The 22,654-nt window shown below is 48.5% G+C and overlaps 1 protein-coding gene across 2 annotated transcripts in view; it reads left to right on the forward strand.

Annotated features, from left to right (window-relative positions):
• EFCAB6 (EF-hand calcium binding domain 6) overlaps positions 1-22,654 on the forward strand; it is a 221,200-nt gene that overhangs the window by 177,113 nt on the left and 21,433 nt on the right. For both annotated transcript variants that reach the window (XR_006735936.1, XM_045554715.1), the window contains one exon: positions 18,158-18,385. Coding sequence is in view for 1 of the 2 variants with exons in the window: in XM_045554715.1 (XP_045410671.1) it covers positions 18,158-18,385 (228 nt within the window). In the remaining variant the exon portion in view is untranslated. The remainder of the gene's footprint in view (positions 1-18,157; positions 18,386-22,654) is intronic.

Consider the following 22,654-nt stretch of genomic DNA (forward strand, 5'->3'; position numbering starts at 1 on the left):
ATCCTGTCGGCCCCCTGAATTGGCCTAGGAGGATGTGGGACACCTGCCAGTGCCTGAGCTGAGGTGGACCGGAAGAGTGTGCACTTAGCAGCAGGACAAGCTGAGCGAGGGACTTGTGGGCTGGAAGGACACAGTGAGACCGTGAGAGCACGAGATGGCAGGGCGAGGGGTGACTGCACAGCTCCGGTCATGGCGAGTTTCAGGGGAGGCGAGGGCTTTCTTTTGTCCTGTTTATCTGCCATTGGGGGCAAGAGGTGTGGCAGGGACAGACCACCAGGGTTCCAGCATCCTCCGCTGCGGTTTAGGTCCCTTCCTCTGAGCAGAGAAACGCGGATGACTCCTGAGCGCGGGAGTGGGCCAGCTTACTCCAGGGCGGCCGAAGGTTGGGGGCCAGGCAAGAACTGAGACTGTGCTCACCGAGAGGACTTCTAACGTCTAATCCCAGCTTGTTCTGTCTTTAATAGAAGGGAAAGAAGTAACAAATAATAGGAGTAGTTAATGCATCATCCTTAGCTCATTAAATATGATCCCAGTCATCCTTTTCCTCTAGGGGATGCACAGGAGGCAAGTAATTAAAAGGAGATTACCAAAATGTAATTAAGACAGTCGGCACCTCTCCTCACAAAGCAAGTTCACCGTGAACACTCCCCAGCCAGACCGAATCCGCCCTTGGAAAGGGAAAAACTGGAATTGTAGTTAGGACATCGCGTAAGACCTTGAGTAGACTGAGAGTACATGGAGAGCAAAGGTGACAATTTTACACCTACTCAGAATCCATTCCTTATATTAGGGGTACCACTGAATCTGTCCTCAAAAACTTTGTTAATCTTACATCTCATCTGCCTGTCACACAGACGTGCAGAAACGATCTGAGCTCTTCCCTCAGTGGTGCTGCCTGCTTTCTGCCCCCTGGTACGTGGCTTCACCGCGTGCTCGTCCCCTCCTTGCTCCTTCTGCTGCTTTGTTGAGCGCCACTAAAACCAGACAGTGCTTCTCAAAGTGCAGGTCACAGACCACCAGCCAGCATAGATCAGCCCACCACAGGGCGCAGGGTCAGTCCATGGCAGGCCCAAGCGTCCCCCGTGCAGCAGGCGCGGTGGTTATCCTTGTGCACACGGCCCTCCGCCCGAGAGCAGCCCCGGGCGCAGCGGCCTGTGAACTGATGGGGAGGCAGAGCGCCACCGTCTTCCCAGGCAGCCTTGTTCCTGCACCTGGGACCCTCCCCGCTCCATGCAAGACGGGAGCACTGACCTGTGGGGCCCCAAAGGAGAGCTGTGAAGTTTGGAGACGGAAATGCTACCTAGTGGCTTGATTAACAAGCAACACAGAAAAAGGAAAAAAAAAAAAAAAAAAGGACAAGTACTAGATGACAGCAAAAGTACCTTTTTCATAAGATTCCCACAAACTGGGTGAAAACATCGTCTGAACCTCTCTCCTCAGCAGATACCTCTTTTTCACTCCTAGAAAAACATTTTACATTCAAAATGCCATGTGCAAAATGTAGAGTATTACCTTGTTTTTAGAAAATCGTTCCTGTTTAACATTTCTTTCAAATCTTAACGTGCAACTTCAGTATCTTCTGCAAATATAAAAATAACACTCAGAGCAAAATAGAATTTTTGGAAGACATAGTAGAAACCCGTATAAAATCTTTCTACTTTATTACCATGGAAATAATGGAATTTTTTTTAACAAAACAGATTTTTTTTCAATCCAGGGTAATTATTTTGTCACATTCTAGCCAGCAGAGAGCCAATGAGAGCTTTCCTTACTTTGTGTTTATAATACATGATCTTTAAAGTCATTCAGTTATACGTTAAATAATTTGAAGATGGTTCTTTTATCAAGAGAGAATTAAAGCATGTAGTTTTCAACCGAAGGGACCATAAAGCACATCAAAATGTTTGTAATCTTTTATGAATATCATATTTATATTTGCTGCCAACAGTGTTACTTCAATTTATCTTTCTTTTTATTGTAAATATAATGGTGTCCATGTATTTTTAATGAATGTGATAAGCAAAAAGGGGGAGGGAGTTTCCATTTCAGGAAAGGGCTCTAAGATTATTAGACATATACTAAGTAAATTATTAAGACATTATCATTACTGTTATTTACTCTTGCTCCTAATGGCAAGAAAAGCTAAGTCTTCTTGATATAATTCCAGTGATTTTGTGTTTCCTGGACTTTGACTCTCGCTGCTTGCTAAGTGACTGACACTTACTACCTTGCTGTGCTGTGGACTGCTGACGCTGTGGCGAGTCCTGTGGGTAACTTAGGCCCACTTAGATACTCAGTGGCCTTGGTGACAGGCCAGGGCAAGGGGCCTGCTGGGCCCACTGTGCCTAAACTCCGGTGAAAGGAATATTATCACAGCCCTGAATATCACCAGCCGCCCACCCCACAGGGCCCATAGGCGTCGCGTGGTGTTCCTGCGGGAAAGGGTAGACGCGACACGTCCCCTCGACCTCAGGCCTGTGAGCTTGCCGAGCTGGCTGCCCTGTAGGCGGAGAGCCCTGGGTCCTTGGCAGGGGGCCGTCTGCTCCCTCCGAGCACCAGCATCTGCACTGGCCCCCGCACCATCCCAGTGTCCGCACTAGTACAGGTAGCCTTCTGAAAGCCAACTATAGTGATCAAAGCAGCAGAATAAAGTGTCATCATCACGGAAGATTAGCAGTGAGGGGCCACAACCTGATAAATTTAACCGTCACTTAGCATGGTGCAGAGTTAGTCTTTTAAGGTTCAAACATTCTCCCAAGTTCAGGTTGGTAACAGCAACAGTGCAGCTCCTCTGCGCACTGAGCCCCGCCTGGATCTGAAGCCTCCTTTTGGGAAGGAGTGTCGGTCCCCCTCCAGCCCCGGTTCCCAGCGGGGTGAGCAGTCTGGGGCTGGGCACCTGCTCTGCTCTAGCACCTGCCAGGTGGAGCTTTGCCAGACAAGGGACAGGGTCACCCACCAGAGGGACAGTGGCTTGGCTTCTGATGCCTCCTGCACGAATGTGAAGATGGCCACACCAGGCTTTCTTCCACCTGGGCCCTGTGGAAGGTGGTCACGTTGCCCCCTTACCCATTGGAGGGACCCCCTTTTAAACACAGCTGGTTTGGGCAGAAGGCTTTCATGAATCCAGTCAGTGAGGTTCAGAAGGAAGCGTATCCAGACTGAATTTCTGGTAACGTAGCTGTTTTCATTTGTATGGTTGAATTTTCTCAAACCCGAAAGCGCTGTGTTCTTAGGGGGCAAGAACGGGGCCTCCTTTACCTGTGTCCCAGCTCCATACAGTGCCTGCAGGGGAGACCCTGCCCAGTCTCCCGGCACCGGCACCGCGTGGAGGAATCCTGTCCACTTCCTCCAGTATCCTGCTCTGCGATTCTCAGAGCATCGTCCCTCCTGCATCTGGGTTGGGCTTCTTTCTTGCTTCCTGCCCTCAGTGGGACGCTCCATATGTTCAAAATAATGGGTCTGGCACAACCAGTCCAGGTGGGCAGGCTCCCCGTTCACTTGACTCGAATGCCCCGTTACACTGGAAGCATCTTAACATTGAACATACAACAAACGTGAATGAGAACGTGTGCTGGGCACAGGGCCAGGCCCATGGGGAGACAGTAGACACACTCAGTTCCCCTTTGGGTGGGCAGTGCTCCAGCAGATGACTGTGACCATTTGTCAACAAACCAGAAGTTTCCATCTCTTGGCTTGCACTGAAGCCTGAATTTGAATGGTCCATGCTGAGAGATTAAGAGAAGAAGCAAGCCCCCTACCTAGTGACTGTGCCTGGCCAGTTACTGTCATCCTCTTGTCACCCACAGTCAGACCAAAGTGATGGCTGACAGACATTGGGCGTCTGCTGTGAGCCAGGCACCACTCTAAGCACTTCCCATAATTAACTCGGTGAATCCTCATGCCAGCCCTTTAAGTGCGGGCACTATCATTGGCACTGTTTCACAGAGGCAGAGACTGAAGTTCAGAGAGGTAGGAGCATCTGTTCCCAGCCACACAGCTAGAGACGCGGAGCTCGATTAGAATGCCGACCCGTTCCCGGGCCCCTGCTCCCTGCCTCCTACCTGTAAAATGCGATCAGTTCTAGCATCTACCTCACAGGATTGCTGTTCAGATTAAGCAAGTTAATGCGGAAAAAGCTTTGCATGGTAACTAACACGCCAAACACCAAACGTTTGCGTTCCTTATTGTTTTTATTCTATCTTACTTCATTGAGTGCATATTTAATGTTTAGTAATGATGTGATTAAATGGTATAGGATTTATTTGGGTGGAAGAATTTATCTTAATAGTTTTATAAATGACTTCACCCATGAGTTTATTGAATCATTAAAGGGTCAGAGGGGTGGCTTAAATGTTTCCCTTTTGTTTCTCTGTGTTTTATGGCAATTTCATGCTACTGAAGGATTTGTGAATTGGATGTTTGCAAAGGTCTCAGCATAGATCCTTTGTGAATGTCAAGCTGTATGCAGGAGTAAGCGCAGAGAGCCGAGGGGAGTGTGGGTGGGGAAAGACGAGCAGAAGCAGCTTTCTGATGAGCTTGCGCAGAGTCTGGAAGGCTGAGTTGGAGGAGCCGGGGCTTCCTGGGTGGAGGAAACCATGGTGTGCACAGCCCCAGAGGCAGGGAGAGCACCATGCTTTGGGCATGCCCAGAGCATGGGCCATCAGGGAAGGCCGTGGCAAAGGGTTCTGTGAGGAGACCCAGGGGCAGGGTGGTCCGCTTTGTCCTTGCTTGGTGGGCCTCTCAAAGAGTCAGCGTCTCCAGTGCAGAGGCTTTGGTCTCTGTCGCCACTGCCCGGGACGGTGCCAGGCACAGAGTGGGCCCCAGTCAATCTTTCTGAGTTATGACACTCCTACATTCAGTAGGCGCTTGTGTTCTCGTGCATGGGGTAGGCAGCTGGAACTGTGATGGAATTGGGAGAACGTGGCTTTGGAGTCAGACCCTCACAAGCTTCAGCATGGCTTGTGGGGGGCAGCCTGGGACCACAGCAAGTCCTGGCCTCTCGGACCTGAGCCCCACTCACTTTGTCTATACTGCAGGGAAAGCCACGGCTGCCTCACAGGGTGATGTGAGGATCAGAGAAGGTTCCATGTCATCCCAGCCTGGTGCCTGGCTGAAGGAGGTGCAGCAGGGTGGCTGCCAGTGCTGCAGGGGTCGGTTCTCAGTAAACATTGGTTTAACTGACTTGAAGCCTGACTTAACCTGATGGCCTTTCCATGGGAAGCTCTGGAATCTTCTAATTTGCCATCATTCATTGCCGAGAAAGACTCTTGCTTGGTAAGAGATCCCAGGTCTAGGCAGTGGTTTTGCCACCAGGGAGGCTGGAATTCTGGCGAAACTGCCTTACTTGTGCAAACAACGTACTGGATTGTTTACTCTGATTTGGCAATCACTTCAGGCCCAATCTCCTAGTGGACGAGCGTCTCCCTTTGGGGGTGCACGGTGCCCCTCACACGGCAGTTTCTGGACCCAGAAGTAGAGGTCTGTGGCAGTCAGCTTCCACACAGAGCTTCCAGTTACTTTCATCTGGATTTCTAAGTGTTTTATCTTTTGTTTTTGACAGGCAGTTTTACTGCTGTTGTTATTTTTAGCATTCATTTATTCACTGTAAATACAAATGAAGATACAGTACAATTAATTTCTTTCCTAATCAAAATATTTGATCAAATGAAGCAATTTTTCAATTCTTAGAAGTAATTATACCGTTCTTTAAAAGGAAGTGGAGGAATTCTTTACTGAGTATTTCTAATTAGGAGTTTTTGCTACCTGCTGAGTTCTTATTCTATATGAAGTTTCAGGATTTTTTTTTTCCCTTCTGTAACAAAGCATGGAAAAAACTATGTAATTGTCTCCCTAAGTATTGAGAGCAAAACTTAGTACATGAATCATGCAGTCTGATGAGCTAATTATAACCTTCATAGTTAAATTAATATACAGATATATCTCTAATCTGACAGCTTGGGTGGACCTTGCAAAACCACTTTGTCTTAACCCAGTGCTCTCCGGCAGGTAACTGCCATCCTGACACCCACAGGAGGACCACAAAGTCCCCCTGCAACGTGCCTGTTGTCGAGGAGCATTGATGATCCAAAAGCTACCTGTGCTAAGCAGCCTACTTCTTCCCAGGCATGACCCTGCTTAGCTTCCAAGAACAGTTTCCTTGGTGTTTTTTGTTGTTGTTGAGACAAAGTCTTACTCTCTTGTCCTGAATAGAGTGCAGTGTGTCATTGTAGCTCCCTGCAACCTCTGACTCCTGGGCTCAAGTGATCCTTCTGCCTCAGCCTCTCAAGTAGCTGGGACTACAGGTGCCTTCCACAACGCCGAGCTGATTTTTTCTACTTTTAGTAGAGATAGGGGTCTCGCTCTTGCTCAGGCTGGTTTCAAACTCCTGAGCTCAAACAATCCTCCTGCCTCAGCTTCCCAGAGTGCTGGGATTACAGGCGTGATCCACCGCGCCCAGCCAACCTCCGAGAACAGATGAGATCGGGCGCACGCAGGGTGGTATGGCCATAGACATCAGCCCACTTTTTTTCTCTGTATTCTAACCTCCCCTTTTATTTCTTACTAGTTAGAAATTCAGAACTGTATCTGTCAGCTATTGCTAAGTAACAGACACGAAGCCTCAAGAGCACAAAACAGTAAGAATTTATTCAGCTTTCACGTCTGTGGGGTAGCTTATCGAGGCCAGGCTCAGCTCTGGTGTCTTGACTGGGACTTCTCTGCTCTGTGTCTTTCTCTCACCCTCATCCTGGGGCCAATGTGACAGCCAGGGCATATTCTTCTCAAGGCAATGGCGGAGGAGCAAGAGGGCTTGCCCAGTGATGCAACTGTTCTGTGGTCACAGTTACTAGCATTCCATTGGCCAAAGCATGATGTGGCTGAATCTGAAGTTAAGGGGTAGGGAAATGCTCTCAGCCTCTTTAGTGGGAGGAACTACCAAGGCACATGGCAAAGGATGTGGATACAGGAAGAGCCAAAGACATGGAGCCCTGAATGCAGTAGCCCCCAAGAATGCAGTAGCCCCCAAGAATGCAGTAGCCCCCAAGAAAACAAACACACGTGCACGTCTCCGTTTCCAGCTCTGCTGCGTCATTGGACGATTCAACCTGCCACCTCCCTATTATATTCTCTCTTCCCCTTTGTCTACAGAAGTTGTTTAGGATATGATTTGGTGGAAAACTGATTTTATAAGTCAGCCAAGAATAACGCTAAGCACAACTTAGGTCCAGGACATAAGTTAGACAGAAGCCACCCTATTAATAGAGCTGTTGAAACAACAGTACAATCAAACTATGAATGTGAACTAACCAAACTTCAGGTTCACTTAACCCTTTGGGCTGTGGTCCTCGTCCCTGGCCTGTTAGGAACCAGGCCGCACAGCAGGAGGTGAGTGGCCGTGAGCACGGAAGTTTCATCTGTTTTAACAGCCGCTCCCCAGCACTCGCATCACTGCATAAGTTCTGCCTCCTGTCAGATCAGCGCAGCATTGGATTCTCATAGGAGCTCAAACCCTACTGCAAACTGCACACGTGAGGGATCTGGGTCTCATGCTCCTTATGAGAATCTAACGCATGATGATCTGAGGTGGAGCTGAGGCAGTGATGCGAGTGCTGGGGAGCGGCTGCAAATACAGATTATCATTAGAGAGAGGTTTGACTGCACAATAAATGTAATGGGCTTGAATCATCCTGCAACCATCCCCCCAACCCCCAGTCCATGGAAAAATTGTCTTCCATGAAACCAGCCCCTGGTGTCAAGAAGCTTGGGGACCATTGCCTTAGGGAGCCTGCCCTGCCCTGTCAGGCTGGTTCTTGCACTTGGCTTGACCGTCACCATAGGTGCTGGTCCTGCCTTTGGTTTCGGTTGGGCGAGAAAGTGTCTCCCTTAGAGCTTTTCCTACCTCAGATGTGAGTTCCCTGCAGGATACAGGTTAATTCAGCTTTATCACAGACGCTGGGGAGGAGAGTGCCTTTCTGAAATAGATGTGGGGTCTCCCTGAATGTGCCTGGTTTTCCTAGAGTGATTCTTGCAGGGAAGTTCTCTCCATTGCACGGAAGGAGAACCTAAGCTCAGCTAGAAGATGGCAGAGCAGGGCCCTAGTCTGATCCAAGCCCACGGCTGGACCCCCGACAGCCTGGCTGTCCAGAGCCCATGGCAGCCGGTCGGGAGACACAGTTGGGTGGAACACGCACTGTGTGCCTGGGCCCCCACCTGGGCTCCTGGAGGACGCGGCCAAGTCGCAGACCCGGCTCCTCCCTCAGAAGCGCCTCCAGCTCCTTGGCAGTGAGGTTTGACCTGCAGGCAGTGACTGTGCCAGACCAGCCCTGTCCTCTGATGATTCATGATAGAAATGGTGTCGGCCAGGCAGCAGGGCTGAAACCAGGTCTGTCTGACCTCCTGACTCAGCGTCTGTAATGACCAGCGGCAGTGGCAGGGATGGCAGGCTTTGGGCCTGGCACCGGGAAGTGTCGCATGGGAAAACCCCAGGCCTGCTCTTGGGAGTGCTGTGTGTGTGTCCCCGCTTCATCCCAAGGAGGGCACTGAGGCTGATTTGGGTGCTTATCTTGCCCAAGGTCACAAGAAAGGGGCAAGAGCTGAGTCCTGGGTTGATGGCAGCTGTCCCGGCTCTCCAGGCCCAAGAACCCCTCCTCTGGGCCAGTCGGACCCTGGCTGATTTGGTTACACCTAGTAGGCCTGCCCGCCCCCTCTTCCCAGACTCACAGCGGGAGGCTCTGAATGAGGGCAAGTCCAGCCTGAGCTGCAGAGGCCTGGATCTGAGCTGGGGACCCCAGTGTGTTGCCTGCCTGGAGGACCATCACCCAGAGACCCTAGTTAGAGCACCCAGCCTGCCTCCCTCTCACCCCCACCCAGAACTAGCTGCTATTGGAGCAGCCTCTTGGGTGATTCCATGCCCATGTAATGGCAGGATTGAGAACCACAGGTTTATGTTCTAAAGCTGTGATTTGCTTTTTACCAAACAAGATATGTGGGTGGATACGTTTGAATCCAGGAAGCACTCTGTACAGGGAGTGTCATTAGTAGGCTCTTTGATGATTGTATACTTCGTATGTTGGGACGTCATTTTTTTACATATTTTGCCAACATTGTGGTATAGTCACAAAGGGGCCCAAGAATTTTCCTTTTAGTGGTAGCCTGTATTTCTCTGCCACATCTGGAAAGACAATTGTTTACTAAAACAAGGTCCCATGAATACCCTTAAGTCAGAGAAAATCCCTTCAAAACAGGTACGTCGTGCTCTAGTCGGGTTAGACCTACAGTGCATACGGTTCCACTACTTTCTTTATGCCCCCACCTCGCCCCCCGCTGGCATTTTGAAAGGCACCAGAAGCAGCAGGAGCTTATCTTTGTCAAATGAGAGGCCCAGGGAGAAGCAGGGGGTGTTCAGGCCCTGCATGGACCAAGGTCAGGGCCTGCTGCCTCCTCCTCCCCTGGGGTTCTTCTCTTCCTGTTGCTGCCGATTCCTGTCCTGAGGGTGCCTTTCATGTAAAGCGTAGTTAATATTGGAAAGTGTCATTTGCATCTGAAGTTAGTCGTGTCTTTTTTGATTAGAAGAAACATTTCTTCTAGTTACAGAAAAAGCATTATTTTCCCCCCATTCAGATATAATGATCACGTGAGAAATGCCAGGGACACAGAAGCGCCAGACCAAGAGCCATCTGTTCCTCCCTGGCGTCTCCAGTCACTCGAGCGAGGCTGGCAGGGGCTGAGCAGCTTTGCTAAAAAATGAAATGGGAACCAGAACACGGCGCCTAGCAGATTCTGAGCCAAAACGCCCTTGATGGAGACGCAGGTGGCTCTGCCTCCAGTGGCCAAGGGGTCAGGGGTACAGCCACGTCCATGGGGCCTGGGGACCAGAGGTCAGTGGTTTGTCCCTTGTGCACTGAGGTAATGACAGTGGTGGCTGCTGGGGGTGGAGTTGTCAGTGATCTTTATTTTTTCTTTGTGCCTTTTTTGTAGTTTTTAGGTTTTCTATAGTGGATGTGCAATAATTACTTTTGCAAGCAAGAAAAGGGCATCTCCCACTGGCAGCAACTACCTTCATGCCACGGAGACTGTCAGTCACCCTGCTCGTCACTTGCTCCGTCGCACAGTTGGGCTGCTTTGCTTCTCCTTTGCCAGGACCTGTGTCTGTCCCTTTGCCTCTCCAGGTGAGGGTGGCAAGGTGTCACTGCAGCCTGGACTCCAGCTGCAGCCTCAGTGTGCGCAGGGAAGAAGCGGCAGTTTGTGGGGCTGCAGCCTGGAGTGGAACCGGGCGTGGCTCTCTGTGGGTTCTGTGACCTCAGACGTTTCTTAGCCGCCCTTCCTTCACGTCCGCCAGCCTGTTGATCACGTTACCTCCCACTCTGGGCTTTTTATCCGTTTCTACCTGCACGTCCTGCAGCTCCCGCATCGGTCTTTTCCTCCCCGGGTTGGCCCGAGGTTGCCAGACTGACCAAGGCCGTGTCCCAGCCAGTGGCGTCCACAGCATGGCGCCCCCTCCTCAGAGCAGCGCCCCCCTCACCTGTGAGACTTTGCCCACATCTCTCTCCCCACCCCAGGGACTCTCAGCTCCCCCTGGGCAGAGATTTTAAGGATTATTTCTTACCTAGATGCCCAGGTCTAGAAAAGTGCCTGGCACAGAGCAGATGTCCCACAGGTGTTTGCGAAAGACTTGCCATAGTAATCTCAGTGTCTGTTGCGTGTTCTCTGTGAGTGCATTGCGCACCTGTGTTCCCCACCCCCTCGGGGCCGGAGACTCAGTGTCACCACCCAGGCTTGCAAGACCAGACCGTCCCCACCCACGGACCCCGCAGGGGGAAGTGTTGATCCTTGTGTGTGTGTACACGTGAGTGCACGTGTGTCTGACCATTTGGTAGATGCCCCATTTTGCCATCCTGTTTCATTTATTGGTGCATCACACTTTCCCAGATTATTAAATTATTCCCTGGAACATTCTAAATAGTTACGTTATATTCCATCTTAAAGAAATACCATGTTTTATTTAGCAGTTCTCCTAATATTAGACATCCAGATTGTTGCCAAATTTTTATTTTTGTTAATTTCATACATAATCTCATAATGATTATAATTCTATAACCTCACTTTGTTTATTTCCTTAAGAAGAGTCTTAAAAGGGGGAGGTATTAAGTCAAAGTGTAGGAATTTCTTATGGCTCCAGAAACTGTATTCCACCTTTCCAGTTATGATATTATCAATCAAAAATTTTGCCAGTTTGTTAGAAGATAAAACAGAATCTTATTTTAATTTCCATCTCCTTGCATCATGACAAGCTTTTTGACAGTAGACCCTGGGCCACTGCCCAGAGCAGAGCACAAGACCCTGCCACCTCATTCACTTTCTGTTGTGTGGATGTGTTGTTTTTTCATCGTTTCTTTGAGCAAATATCAAGATCTCACTGTGCCAGCTTCTGTTCTGAGCCCCAGGGATTCAGCAGTGAACAAAGGACCAGAGCCCTTGGCTTCATGAAGTTTACTTTCTGTTCAGTGAGCAAGACAAGAGGCAAATACATGGTGGGTCAGAGAGCAATCAGTGTGACAACAGCACGGAAAGGGGGTAGGGGTGTGGGACAGGGCTCAGGAATGTTACGAAAACCTTGAAGGAAGTGCAAGAATAGCAAGTGCAAAGGCCCTGAGGCAGAGCTGTGCTTGCTGTGTCTGAAGCTAAGCGAGGAGGCCTCGTGGCTCTGAGCAGAAGGAGCAAGGAAGAGAGTCAGAGGTGAGGTCAGAGGGTGCTGGGCGGGCTGGTGGGAGGGCCGTCATGAAGTTCTGCCTGTTACTCTGAGCCAAAGGTGAAGGAAGCCACCTGAGAGTTTTGCCTTGATCTGATTTGTACCTTTTAAAAAGATCATCTCAGAGGCAAATAGGAAGGGTGCAGGCAGGGAGGCTGCTGCAGTAATCCATGCACGAGACGGTGGTGGCTTGGACCAGGAGGTGAGGACGGAGCGATCGGCTTCTGGATACGTATTGGGGTTTGTGGGTGGTTTGGACATGGACGTGGGTAATGGGATGACATGTCACAGATGAGTCCCCACCTAAGTGACTGGAAGGACAGTTTCTGTTTGCTGAAGTGGATACCGTAAGAGCACTGTGTCTTAAAGTTGATGACTCCGGAAAGAAAAATTTTCTTTTATGAAACTGGGGTGTTCTATTTGGCTTAGGAGGGCTGCCCCTACCCAAGATCGTCTTTGGGTTGGCCATATCGTCCTCTAACAGTTTAAGTTGCTGTGACAAACAGGGCTTATGGCGTGAGGGCCCGGCCACAGTAGAAACATGTTCCTCACTCACAGTCAGAGCAGCTGCCTGCTGACCTGTGTATTTCCGAACCTAGCTGTACGACTCTAAGTTGATGGCAAGTTTTAATATCTGGTGGGTCAAAAACTTCATTGCTAGCCTTTTCCAAAAATTTCATGATAATTTTCACATATTTATGTTTCAATATCAACATTAATATCAATATGTCTAAAGATCTCCCCAAATATCCATTGAGATTTTTATTAGAATTTTGTTAGGCTTATTTATAATGTGAGAAGGGTTTTATCTTTTGAAATTGAGTCTTTACATCCAAGAACATAATGCCTCACCATTTATTCCAATCTTGCTTTAATAACCTTAATTGAATGTGTAGAACAGGTACACCTCAGAGACATTGCAGGTTCAGTTCCAGATCACTGCAATAAAGTGAGTCCTACGAATTTTTTGGTTTCCCAGGGCTTATAAAAGTATGTTTACACTATACTGTTAGTCTATTAAGTGTGCAGTAGCATTATGCCTAAAATAAAATTTCTGTACCTTAATTAAAAAATACTTCATTACTAAAATATGCTAACGATTATCTGAGCATTCAGCAAGTCATAATCTTTTTGCTGGTGGAGGGTCTTGCCTTGGTGTTGATGGCTGCTGACTGATTAGGGTGGTGGTTAGTGATGGCTGGGGTGGCTGTAGCAATTTCTTAAAATAAGACAATAAACTTTGCCACTTCAATTGACTTTTCCTTTCATGAAGATTTCTCCATGGCATGTGATGCTGTTTGATAGCATTTTACCCACTTTAGAACTTCTTTCAATCCTCTCACACCGTGCTACTGCTTTACCAACTAAGTTTATGGAATATCCTAAATCCTTTGTTGTCATTTCAACAATGTTCACAGCATCTTCACCAGGAGTAGATCCCATCTCAAGAAACCACTCTCTTTGCTCGTCCATAAGAAACAACTCCTCATGCAATAAAGTTTGAACATGATATTGCAGCAATTCAGTCACGTCTTCAGGCTCCACTTCTAATGCTAGTTCTCTTGCTGTTTCCACCACATCTTCGGTGACTTCCAACACTGGACTCTTAAACCCCTTAAAGTCCTCTATGAGGGCTGGAATCAAATTCTTCCAAACTCCTGTTAATGTTGCTGTTTTGACCTCCTCCCTTGAATCACTAATGTTCTTGATGGCATCTAGAATGTTGAATCCTTTCCAGAAAGTTTTCAATTGACTCTGCCCAGATCCACCTGAGGAATCACTATCTGTGGCAGCTATGGCCTTAAGAAATGTATTGCTCAAATAATAAGATGTGAAAGTTAAAATGACTCCCTGATCCGTGGGCTGCCGAATAGATGTTGTGTTGGCAGGCATGAAAACAACATTAATCTCCTTGTACCTCTCCATCAGAGCTCTTGGGTGACCAGGTGCATTGTCATGAGCAGTAATATTTTGAAAGGAATTTTTTTTCCCAGCAGTAGGTCTCAACAGTGGGCTTAACATATTCAGTAAACCGTGCTGTAAACAGATGTGCCGTCATCCAGGCTTTGTTGTTCCATGTATAGAGCACGGGCAGAGTAGAGTTAGTGTAATTCTTAAGGGCTCTAGGATTTTCAGAATGGTGAATGAGCACTGGCTTCACCTTAAGTTACCAGCTGCATTAGCCCCTAACAAGAGAGTCATTCTGTCCTTTGAAGCTTTGAAGCCAGGCATTGTCTTCTCCTCTCTAGGTATGAAAGTCCTAGATGGCATCTCCTTCCAATAGAAGGCTGTTTCATCTACGTTGGAAATCTGTTTTTCAGTGGAGCCATCTTCATCAGTGATCTTAGCAAGATCTTCTGGGTAACTTGCTGCAGCTTCTCCATCAGCACTTGCTGCTTCAGCTTGCACTTTTATGTTACGGAGATGGCTCTTTCCTTAAACCTCATGAATCAACCTCTGCTGGCATCAAATTTTTTTTCTGAAGCTTTCTCACCCATCTCAGCGTTCATAGAATTGAAGAGAGTTAAGATCTTGCTCTGGATTAGGCTTTGGCTTAAGGGACTGTTGTGGCTGGTTTGCACTTCTATCCAGAACACTCAAACTTTCTCCACATCAGCAGTAAGGCTGTTTTGCTTTCTTATCATTTGTGTATTCACTGGAGTAGCACTTTAAATTTCCTTCAAGAACTTTTCCTTTGCCTGACAGCTTGGCTAACTGTTTGGTGTGAGAGGCCTAGCTTTGGGCCTCTCTTGGCTCTCAACATCCCTTCCTCACTAAGCTTAATCATTTTTAGCTTTTGATTTAAAGTGAGAGATGTGGGACTCTTCCTTTCACATGAACTCTGAGAAGTCACGGTAGGGCTACTAATTGGCCTAATTTCAATACTGTTATGTCTCACGGAACAGGGAAGCAAGTAGAGAAAGGGAGATGGGGGTTTCAGTGGAGCAGTCAGAACACACACTACATTCATCAGTTAAGTTTGCCATCTGATATGGCTATGGTTCGTGGTGCCCCAGAACAATTAATATAATAGTAACATCAAAAATCACAGATTATAGATCACCATAACAGAGATAATAATAATGAAAATGTTTGAAATGGTGTGAGAATTAACAAAATGTGACAGAGACATGAAGTGAGCACATGCCGTTGGAAAAATGGCACTGACAGACTTGCTCAATACAGGTGTGCCACAAACCTTCAATTTGTAAAATAATAAAAATCAAACAATATCTGCAAAGCACAATAAAGCAAAGTGCAAGAAAACAAGGTATGCCTGTATAGATCTAGTGCCTTTCATATGGAATTTATCCATAGGTATTCAGTAGCTTTGTCATTAATGTGAATTTTTTTCACATTTCAATTTCTAACTAGTTATAGTTATTGCAAAAAAAAAAAAAGGTATTGTTTTTTTGTATTTTTAGCTTGATTCAGTCATTTTCCTAAATTGTCTTATTGAGATTTTCTGCTTGTACAATTATATCCACAAATGATAAATATTTTTTTCAACATTCATAGGTTTATTTCATTTTCTTGTTTTATTTCAAAAGCTGGAGCCTGTAGGAATGTGAGCAGAAGTGACAGTGAGCGTCCCTGTCTTGTTCCTGATGTTAACGCTTTACTGTTTCACCCATTTAGTCTGATGTTTGCAGATGGTGTCTCATTAATACTCATGCTTAGAGTGTTCATTTTATTTCTATATAGTTTATCCATTTCATTCTATCCCATACCATTTAATCAGGAATGGCCACTGAATTTTGTCAAATGCCTTTTTGCCATTTGTTGACATGTGACCCTCACTAATGTAAGGAATTGAAAGACTTGTTGATTCTTGAAGCATTCTTATACTTGGAACAAACCCTAGTTGATCTTGGTGTGTCATTTTTAAATATAGTGTTAAATATTTCTAATACTTTAGAACTTTTCCATTAATGTCCATAAACTGGATTGGTTTGTATTTTTTCTTTTAGCATGTTTTCTTTATCATCTTTTGGTATTAGGGTAATATACCATGAATTGGAATACTGTATATCTGTTTCCGTGTTCTGGAATGATTTGACTATTGTAAAGTTATCTATTCCTTGAAGGTTTGATACAGCTTGCCTTTAAAATAATCTGGGCTTAACACATTTTTAATGATAGATGGTAGATCTTTTAACAGCTTTTTCCATTTCTTTTGTGGTTACCTGTCTATTCAGGCTTTCCTAATACTTAAGTTAAATTTAGTAATCTGTATTTTGCTAGAAAACAATTCGATTTTCTCTGGAGTTTAAAGCATATCATACTTTATTAGAATTCTTCCATATCTGTTGTTAGAATGATAATATTTACAGTTAGTTTTGTGCTTTAACACTTTCAAACAGCTTTCACATACCTCATCCCAGGTGAGCCCTGATTCCTCCTGGGTAGGTGAGGAAACGGGGGAAAAGTGAGGACGCAACTTCTTGCAGGGCCACATGGCCAGGTAGAGACAGAGTCCAGCTTCAGACCCAGGACTCCTGTCTTCACGCAGAGCTCCGTCCACTGTGTCCTTTCCAGCGATGCTCACCCGGGGCCCCTCCTCCTCAGGCCCTGCAGGTATGACAAGTGTAAGGATGGAGTAGGGGTGTGACTCTACATCCAGGAGAGGTCCCTCTACTCTTTTGGTGCCAACATCCCTGGGAAGATTTAGGGAAATGCTCCTTTACTGAGCTCTGGGAAGTGCATTTTCGACTGTTTGAATTCTAAAAATGCATAAAATGCGTCTGGAGTATCACTTTTATTTTCTAAAATGAGAAAAGAAAGCCATTCATTTACTTTGCAAGTGGCTCCAAATAGACATAAATGAAAGCTTCTGGTAACCTGTGGGTTGCAGAGGACGTGGTGGGCTTTGGTCTGTGTGTTTCTGAGGGTCACCCCAGCAGCTTCCTGTGTTCGATACGATTTCATGAAGTGTGGAAGACTTTATGCATCATGCACACTTCCCTGTCATAAAGAATAGCAACATATAATACATGCACTGCCATGGAGTTAAAGTAAAACATGGCCAAGTTTTGATACTAGTTGGGGGGATTAGATGTGATAATGTGGTAAAGCTCTCGGCGCAGCACCGGTGCATGGTAGGAGCTGTTAGGTTTTGATGTGGGGAAACGCACCATATCTCAGGATACACTCAGGTGCAGGGACAGCTTTCATGCATGGTCACCTGGGATTCTCACCTGAGCCCATCTCCCCTCCCGTCCCCCTTCCTCACACGTCAGCGGCTGGCTTGTGGATGCAGCAGCCCCAGGCCTGGCTTTGGGAGCCTTTTTCTAATGTCAGTAAGTGGGTGCATGTCAGGGCTGCTTCCCTGCCCCCCCACTCCCCCGACCCTTGTCCCTTGCAGGAGGCTCAGGACCCAGCTGGCCCCAGTCTCCCAGGCCTGACTTTAGCGTGGCACTCAGCCTCCCCAGCACCCCCTCCTGACTAGCGGGAGGATCGTGGCCCCTGGCCAGCCTCATCCCCCAGGTTGCTCACTCAGTAACTTTTCCTTGCTGGCTCTTCCTGCTGTCCCATCTGTCTGCCACAGTGAGCGTCATCAGACACTGAAGGTGGGGTTCAGTCCTCCTCGGGCCCCTTCTGGCCCACCTTGCCACTAGCCCCCTTGCCAGCACTTAAGGAAAAAGAATCCTTCTGCTGCCCCTCTTTCGCTGCAGCCAATTTCTCCTCCCCCCAGGAAGTCCCTGAGTCCTGGCCAAGGTGCACAACCCTCATCTGGACTCCCCGGCACCACAGACAGTGCCCCCCAACACCAGGCTTCCACTGCCCAGGGAGTGGTGCAGGGCGCTACCCCAGGCCCGGGGCCCACTGCTGCTCCCGGCAGATTCCACTGCACTCCCGGGAATTAAGTCCCTGTGGGTCTCACACAGTTTCAGACTTCAGGAAACACTTAGCCATGGTGGGGCTGCGGCACAGTGTCGTGCAGCCATCCAAGCCTGCCTTTTGACTTCTGACTGCTCTGGGGAAATCAACTAAACTGACGTCCTGAGATGAAAGCAGCCCAATACCTACCCCTGCGACTCCCTGACCTCTCAGAGCAGGCACGTGCTGTGTGTTTGTTCAGCAAACTAAAAGACCAAAGGAACGAATGGATGAGAGTAAAAGGTGCGCCCTCTCCGGGGTCTGGCTCAGCAGGGCAGCTCTACCTGCTGGGGTGCGGCCCTGCCCTGTGGGGCCAGCTGGCTCGCTCCTTCCCAGTGGGTGAACCCAGGCTCGGGCTCGGCTCAGTGTGACCTGTGACCGGATGCTGTTTTCACCTGCCGTGGTGCGTTTGCCTTCTGGTTTATCTTCCCGCAGCTGGGCCTCCCTGGAACTTGTCCCGGGGATGGGCCCAGAGCCAAATGATGATTTGTTATTTCTTAAATGGTCAATTTTCCATTCTGTTTTGTCCAGACGGCTGATGAGTGGGCTGAGAAGATGCCCAGAGGCCCGCCGCCCAGCTCTCCCAAGGGAACGGCCGACAGGGACCTCCTGGCTCGTCTCCACAAAGCAGTGACTTCCCATTACCATGCCATTGCCCAGGAGTTTGAGAACTTCGACACCGCGAAAACAAGCACGGCCTCCAGAGAGGAGTTCAGGGCCATCTGTAACCGCCATGTCCAAATCCTGACAGATGAACAGGTGAGAAGCTCACTTGGGTCATCATCCTAACAATGTCATGTCACCTGGGCATCAGGCTGGCCATCGGCCAGATGTAGGGTTTAGGAGGCTCTCTGTTTTTAAAATACTTGATGTTTATTTTGTTTTATTTTTAAATCTTACGGAAGACTCACAGGAGCCTCTGTTTATATAACAGCTATGAATTGAGCCATTTTGATCCGGGTGCAAACAATGTCACTTTTACTTTAAAATTAAGTTAAACTCGGCTCCAGCTACCCCTTCCCTGGGTCGTCTCAGGGCTTGTGTAGTTCATAGAGAGAGGCCGGTCTTTCCCCGCACCTTAGCGGGGACGTGGACCCTGGGAGTTGCCGGCACTCCTCCCGCCAGCCCCACTCCCGTCTTGCCACGTCCAGGTGCTGGCAGGGTCAGACGCGCTGGGGTGCTGCTCTCGGCCTGCTGGGGACATGCCCACCCCCAGTGGGCCTCTCCACTGTGCACGGGCTGGACACAGGTCCTCTCTCTCCAAGGTCCTCCTCCTCATCACAGAACCCCCAGAAGGGCTTCCCCCCCAGGACTGAGCTGGGCTCTTCCGTAGCTCAAAGGCTCTAACAACCTGCCACCTGGGCCTCTTTGGCCCTTCATGGCCTTCCAAAGCCAAGAGCAGCTCACAGCCAATGGTGTCCTGAGGGACTGCCTTGCCACAGTAGCCGTAGGAGGGAAGAGTTTTGGAAGTGAGTCCCTGTCCTTATGGACTTCAGTAAACAGTGGCACTAAATTCCAGCACCAGGGGGGCAGTGTTCTGGGTTCCTTTGTTCCTCACTGTGCCCCAAATGCCGAAACAGCACCTGGCACAGAGTGGGTGCTCAGTAAGTACCAGTCAGTTGATGGTGTCCACATGCCCTGGCTCCCCGCCACCCTTGACAGCCCGGTGGCTGAGAGGCCTGGTGACACAGAACACCAGTGATCCCATTACAGAAGCAGATTGCTACAGGCCCCCTCCGGATCTCCAACAAGTCAGTGTCCCATTCCCAGAGAGTAATTCAGATAAAACACAAGATCCCAAAATACTTACAAGACAACTCCACGTCCCTCCTTCCTCCTGGTTCTGCTCAGGCTCAGCCCAGGGAGCTTCCTACAGACCCCGGGTGGAAATGTCACTCTTTCACCTCTAAGGTGGAGCCACTCCAACCTCTCATCTCATTTTATCAGAGCTCCAGGGTAAGGACCTGAAAGTATTCATAGGGAGGGCTCATCACTGCATCCACCCCCCGGCCGTACTCAAGCCTCTGAGCTCACTGCCCTAAAGAATGCATTTGTTGAAGGCATTAAGAATATGAACATCAAATTTAACTTTCCTAAAATATCACCTTCTTTGGTGTGATCATTTTTTCTAAGCAAAATAAAGTGCTGTTTCCAAATGATTCTGTCCCATAGAGCAGTGGTCCCCAACCTTTTTGGCACCAGGGACCGGTTTCATGGAAGACGATTTTTCGATGGATGGGGGAAGGGGACCAATGGTTTCAGGATGGTTCAGGCACATTACATTTATTGTGCAGTCAAACCTCTTTGCTAATGATAATCTGTATTTGCAGCCGCTCCCCAGCACTCGCATCACTGCCTCAGCTCCACCTCAGATCATCAGGCATTAGATTCTCACAAGGAGCACCAACCTAGATCCCTCACATGCGCAGTTTACAGTAGGGTTCACGCTCCTGTGAGAATCTAACGGCTACGCTGATCTGACAGGAGGCGGAGCTTATGCGGTGATGCGAGTGATGGGGAGCGGCTGTAAATACAGATGACACTTCACCCACTTGCTGGTTGCTCACCTCCTGCCGTGCAGCCCAGTTCCTCCCAGGCCATGTGCAAGTGCTGTTCCTCAGCCCAGCCCGGGGTTGGGGAACCGCAGCCATGGAGCATCAAAGCCAAGCAAGATCTGTATCTGCAAATACTTCTCTCATTATAAATGAAAGTAAACCTTTGAAATTAATACAGTTGCACTTATTATTCTATGTGGCCAACCAATAAAGGTTTTACTAATAAAAATTTTTCATTTCATCTAAATGAGTAAAATTTTACTCTCATTATAGATATAAATTAATGACATGCTGACATGCCTGGCATTGATAACAGAGAATTTGATTTTAATTGTCCACCAAGAAAACTTCACCAGCCCCAGCACATCAATCCCCCCCACCAAGGAAAATTAAGCACTTATTTTTAAATGCTGCTTTCTAAAAATAAGCTGACACGTCTCACATCCAGTCTGCATTGTCGAGAGCATCAGACTCCGGCATGAGCACATCACGGTTTAAGTTGGGTGATGATTAGCAGAAATTGTTCTATATTTGGGAAGGATGTTTCTGGATATGGGCTGGTACACAGCAACATCCCCAGAGATCCACGCGTTTTCTCCTTGTATGAGTTACTTTGCCAGCGACCTTCTTGGGCGAAGGCACAGTGTCTGGTACAGTACGACAGCAAAGTAATTTGTACTCTTAACATGTCTAGACGCCTCATGCCATTATTCTAAAGAGTTCACTGAAGATGCTGGGACAGTTCCAACCATATTAAATAACATTTTAACTACAGATTTCATGACTTAGTTTATCTACATTACAGAAACTTATCTCATACTAAAAAAAAAAAATCCAACAATCACGAATCTGAGGGGACGCTTTCTCAACTTATCGAGCGCTGTAAGTGGGGGAAGTGCCACATCTTTTGAATCCTTTTGGTGCAATTAACCTTTCAGAGAAGGAGAGCAACTTTCAGAGCAGATGGAGTTGGAAACTGATAGGTCTTCGTGGCTCTGTAGAAAGCGTGTGATAAAAGGCTCCAAACTGGGTCCTCTTGGGTATTGGTTAAAACATTAGAGACCCGCAGCAAGAGCCTCTCCTTGCAAAGCAATTTACATGAGTCCATAGTGATTGTGTGAGGCCTTTTAATACGCAGCCATATTAGGGAAAGGAAATGTTAAATGTTTCTGAACATTTTAGACCTGGTATCTCTAAAACAGACACCCCCAGGAAGTGCGTGACAATGATGCTCACACAAAAAACAAGCCTTCCTGCAGGCAGACTTGGGTTTCAATCCTGCTTCTGCCCTTGTCCAGCTGTTGACCTTGGAAAAGTTACTCAGCCTCTCCGAGCTTGTGTCTTCCCCAAGAAGTGGGTTGCACAATACTCCACAGGCTCTTGCACGCACCCTCTCCTGCAACCAGGCTGAAGTTCAGCCTTCCCTGCCTCTGCCCGCTGCTGCCTCAGCTGGCCCTTACCTCCCCCCCCCCGCCCACCCCCATGTCTCTCAACCCCCGCCCACCCCCATGTCTCTCAATGCCAGACTCTAGCAGAGGGAAGCCTTTCCTGACCACATCTCTACCTGGTGGAGCTGCCCACACCCCACTCCCACTTTGCCCCTCTCACCCCTTCACTCCCCCCGCCCCACCGACCTAGAGCCCTTGAGACACTCTTGCATGTCCTTAGGCGCGTAGCTGTCTGTCCTGACTGTGCAGGGAGTGCCCAGAGGCAGCATTCGTCTGTGTTCTGGGGCCCACAGTGCACCAGGCGGTGCCGCTGGGCCCTGGGAACCACAGCGGGTCTGCAGCCTGCCTTCAAGCTTGCATCCAGGGAGGAGAGCGAGCCATTACCCGGCAGGTGTAAGTTGCTCATGTAATTACATGCTGCTCCCTACTCTAGGGTGTAGCGTGCAGCACGCTGAGAGGGTGTAGCAGGGCCCTGGCCTGGACGGAGGGGTCAAGCGGTTTGCCTGAGGACAGAATGTTGGGTTCCTGGGATTTGCCTCTGAGAGGAGACAGGAGAGAGCCACGAAGGCAGAGGGAGCATCCTGGACACAGGAGCAGTGAGTGTGTGGCGTTAGAGCCACTGCCAGCAGGCTGGCGTGCACAGGTAGACCCTGCCCTGCAGAGTCTCTGTCCATGTGTTCAGACTGTGCACAGAATAAGTAAAAGATGGAGTATGGTAGATGGCAATTAATGCTCTAGAGGGCGTGAAAAAAGGCAGGGAAGGAGGAAGGGTAGGGAGTTGGGTGGGCTGCACTTGTGAACAGGGTAGTCTGTGAAGAAAGGTGACGCTGGAGCAGGGACCTGGCAGCCAGGGAGGGGGTAGCTGGGAGCAGAGGTTCATCAGCAAAGGGGACGTGAGTGTCCAGGCCATGTGTTGAAGTTTGAAGAATAAGACAGAAGCCAGTGCTGTGGAGGGGCTGGGTGGTCTCCGGGGTCGGAGCAGGATGCCAGGTGGTATAGGACGTGAGCCCCACGGGAGGACTTTC

This window comes from Lemur catta, chromosome 6 (genome assembly GCF_020740605.2).
Source record: "Lemur catta isolate mLemCat1 chromosome 6, mLemCat1.pri, whole genome shotgun sequence".
In the NCBI taxonomy this organism is placed as follows: Eukaryota; Metazoa; Chordata; class Mammalia; order Primates; family Lemuridae; genus Lemur; species Lemur catta.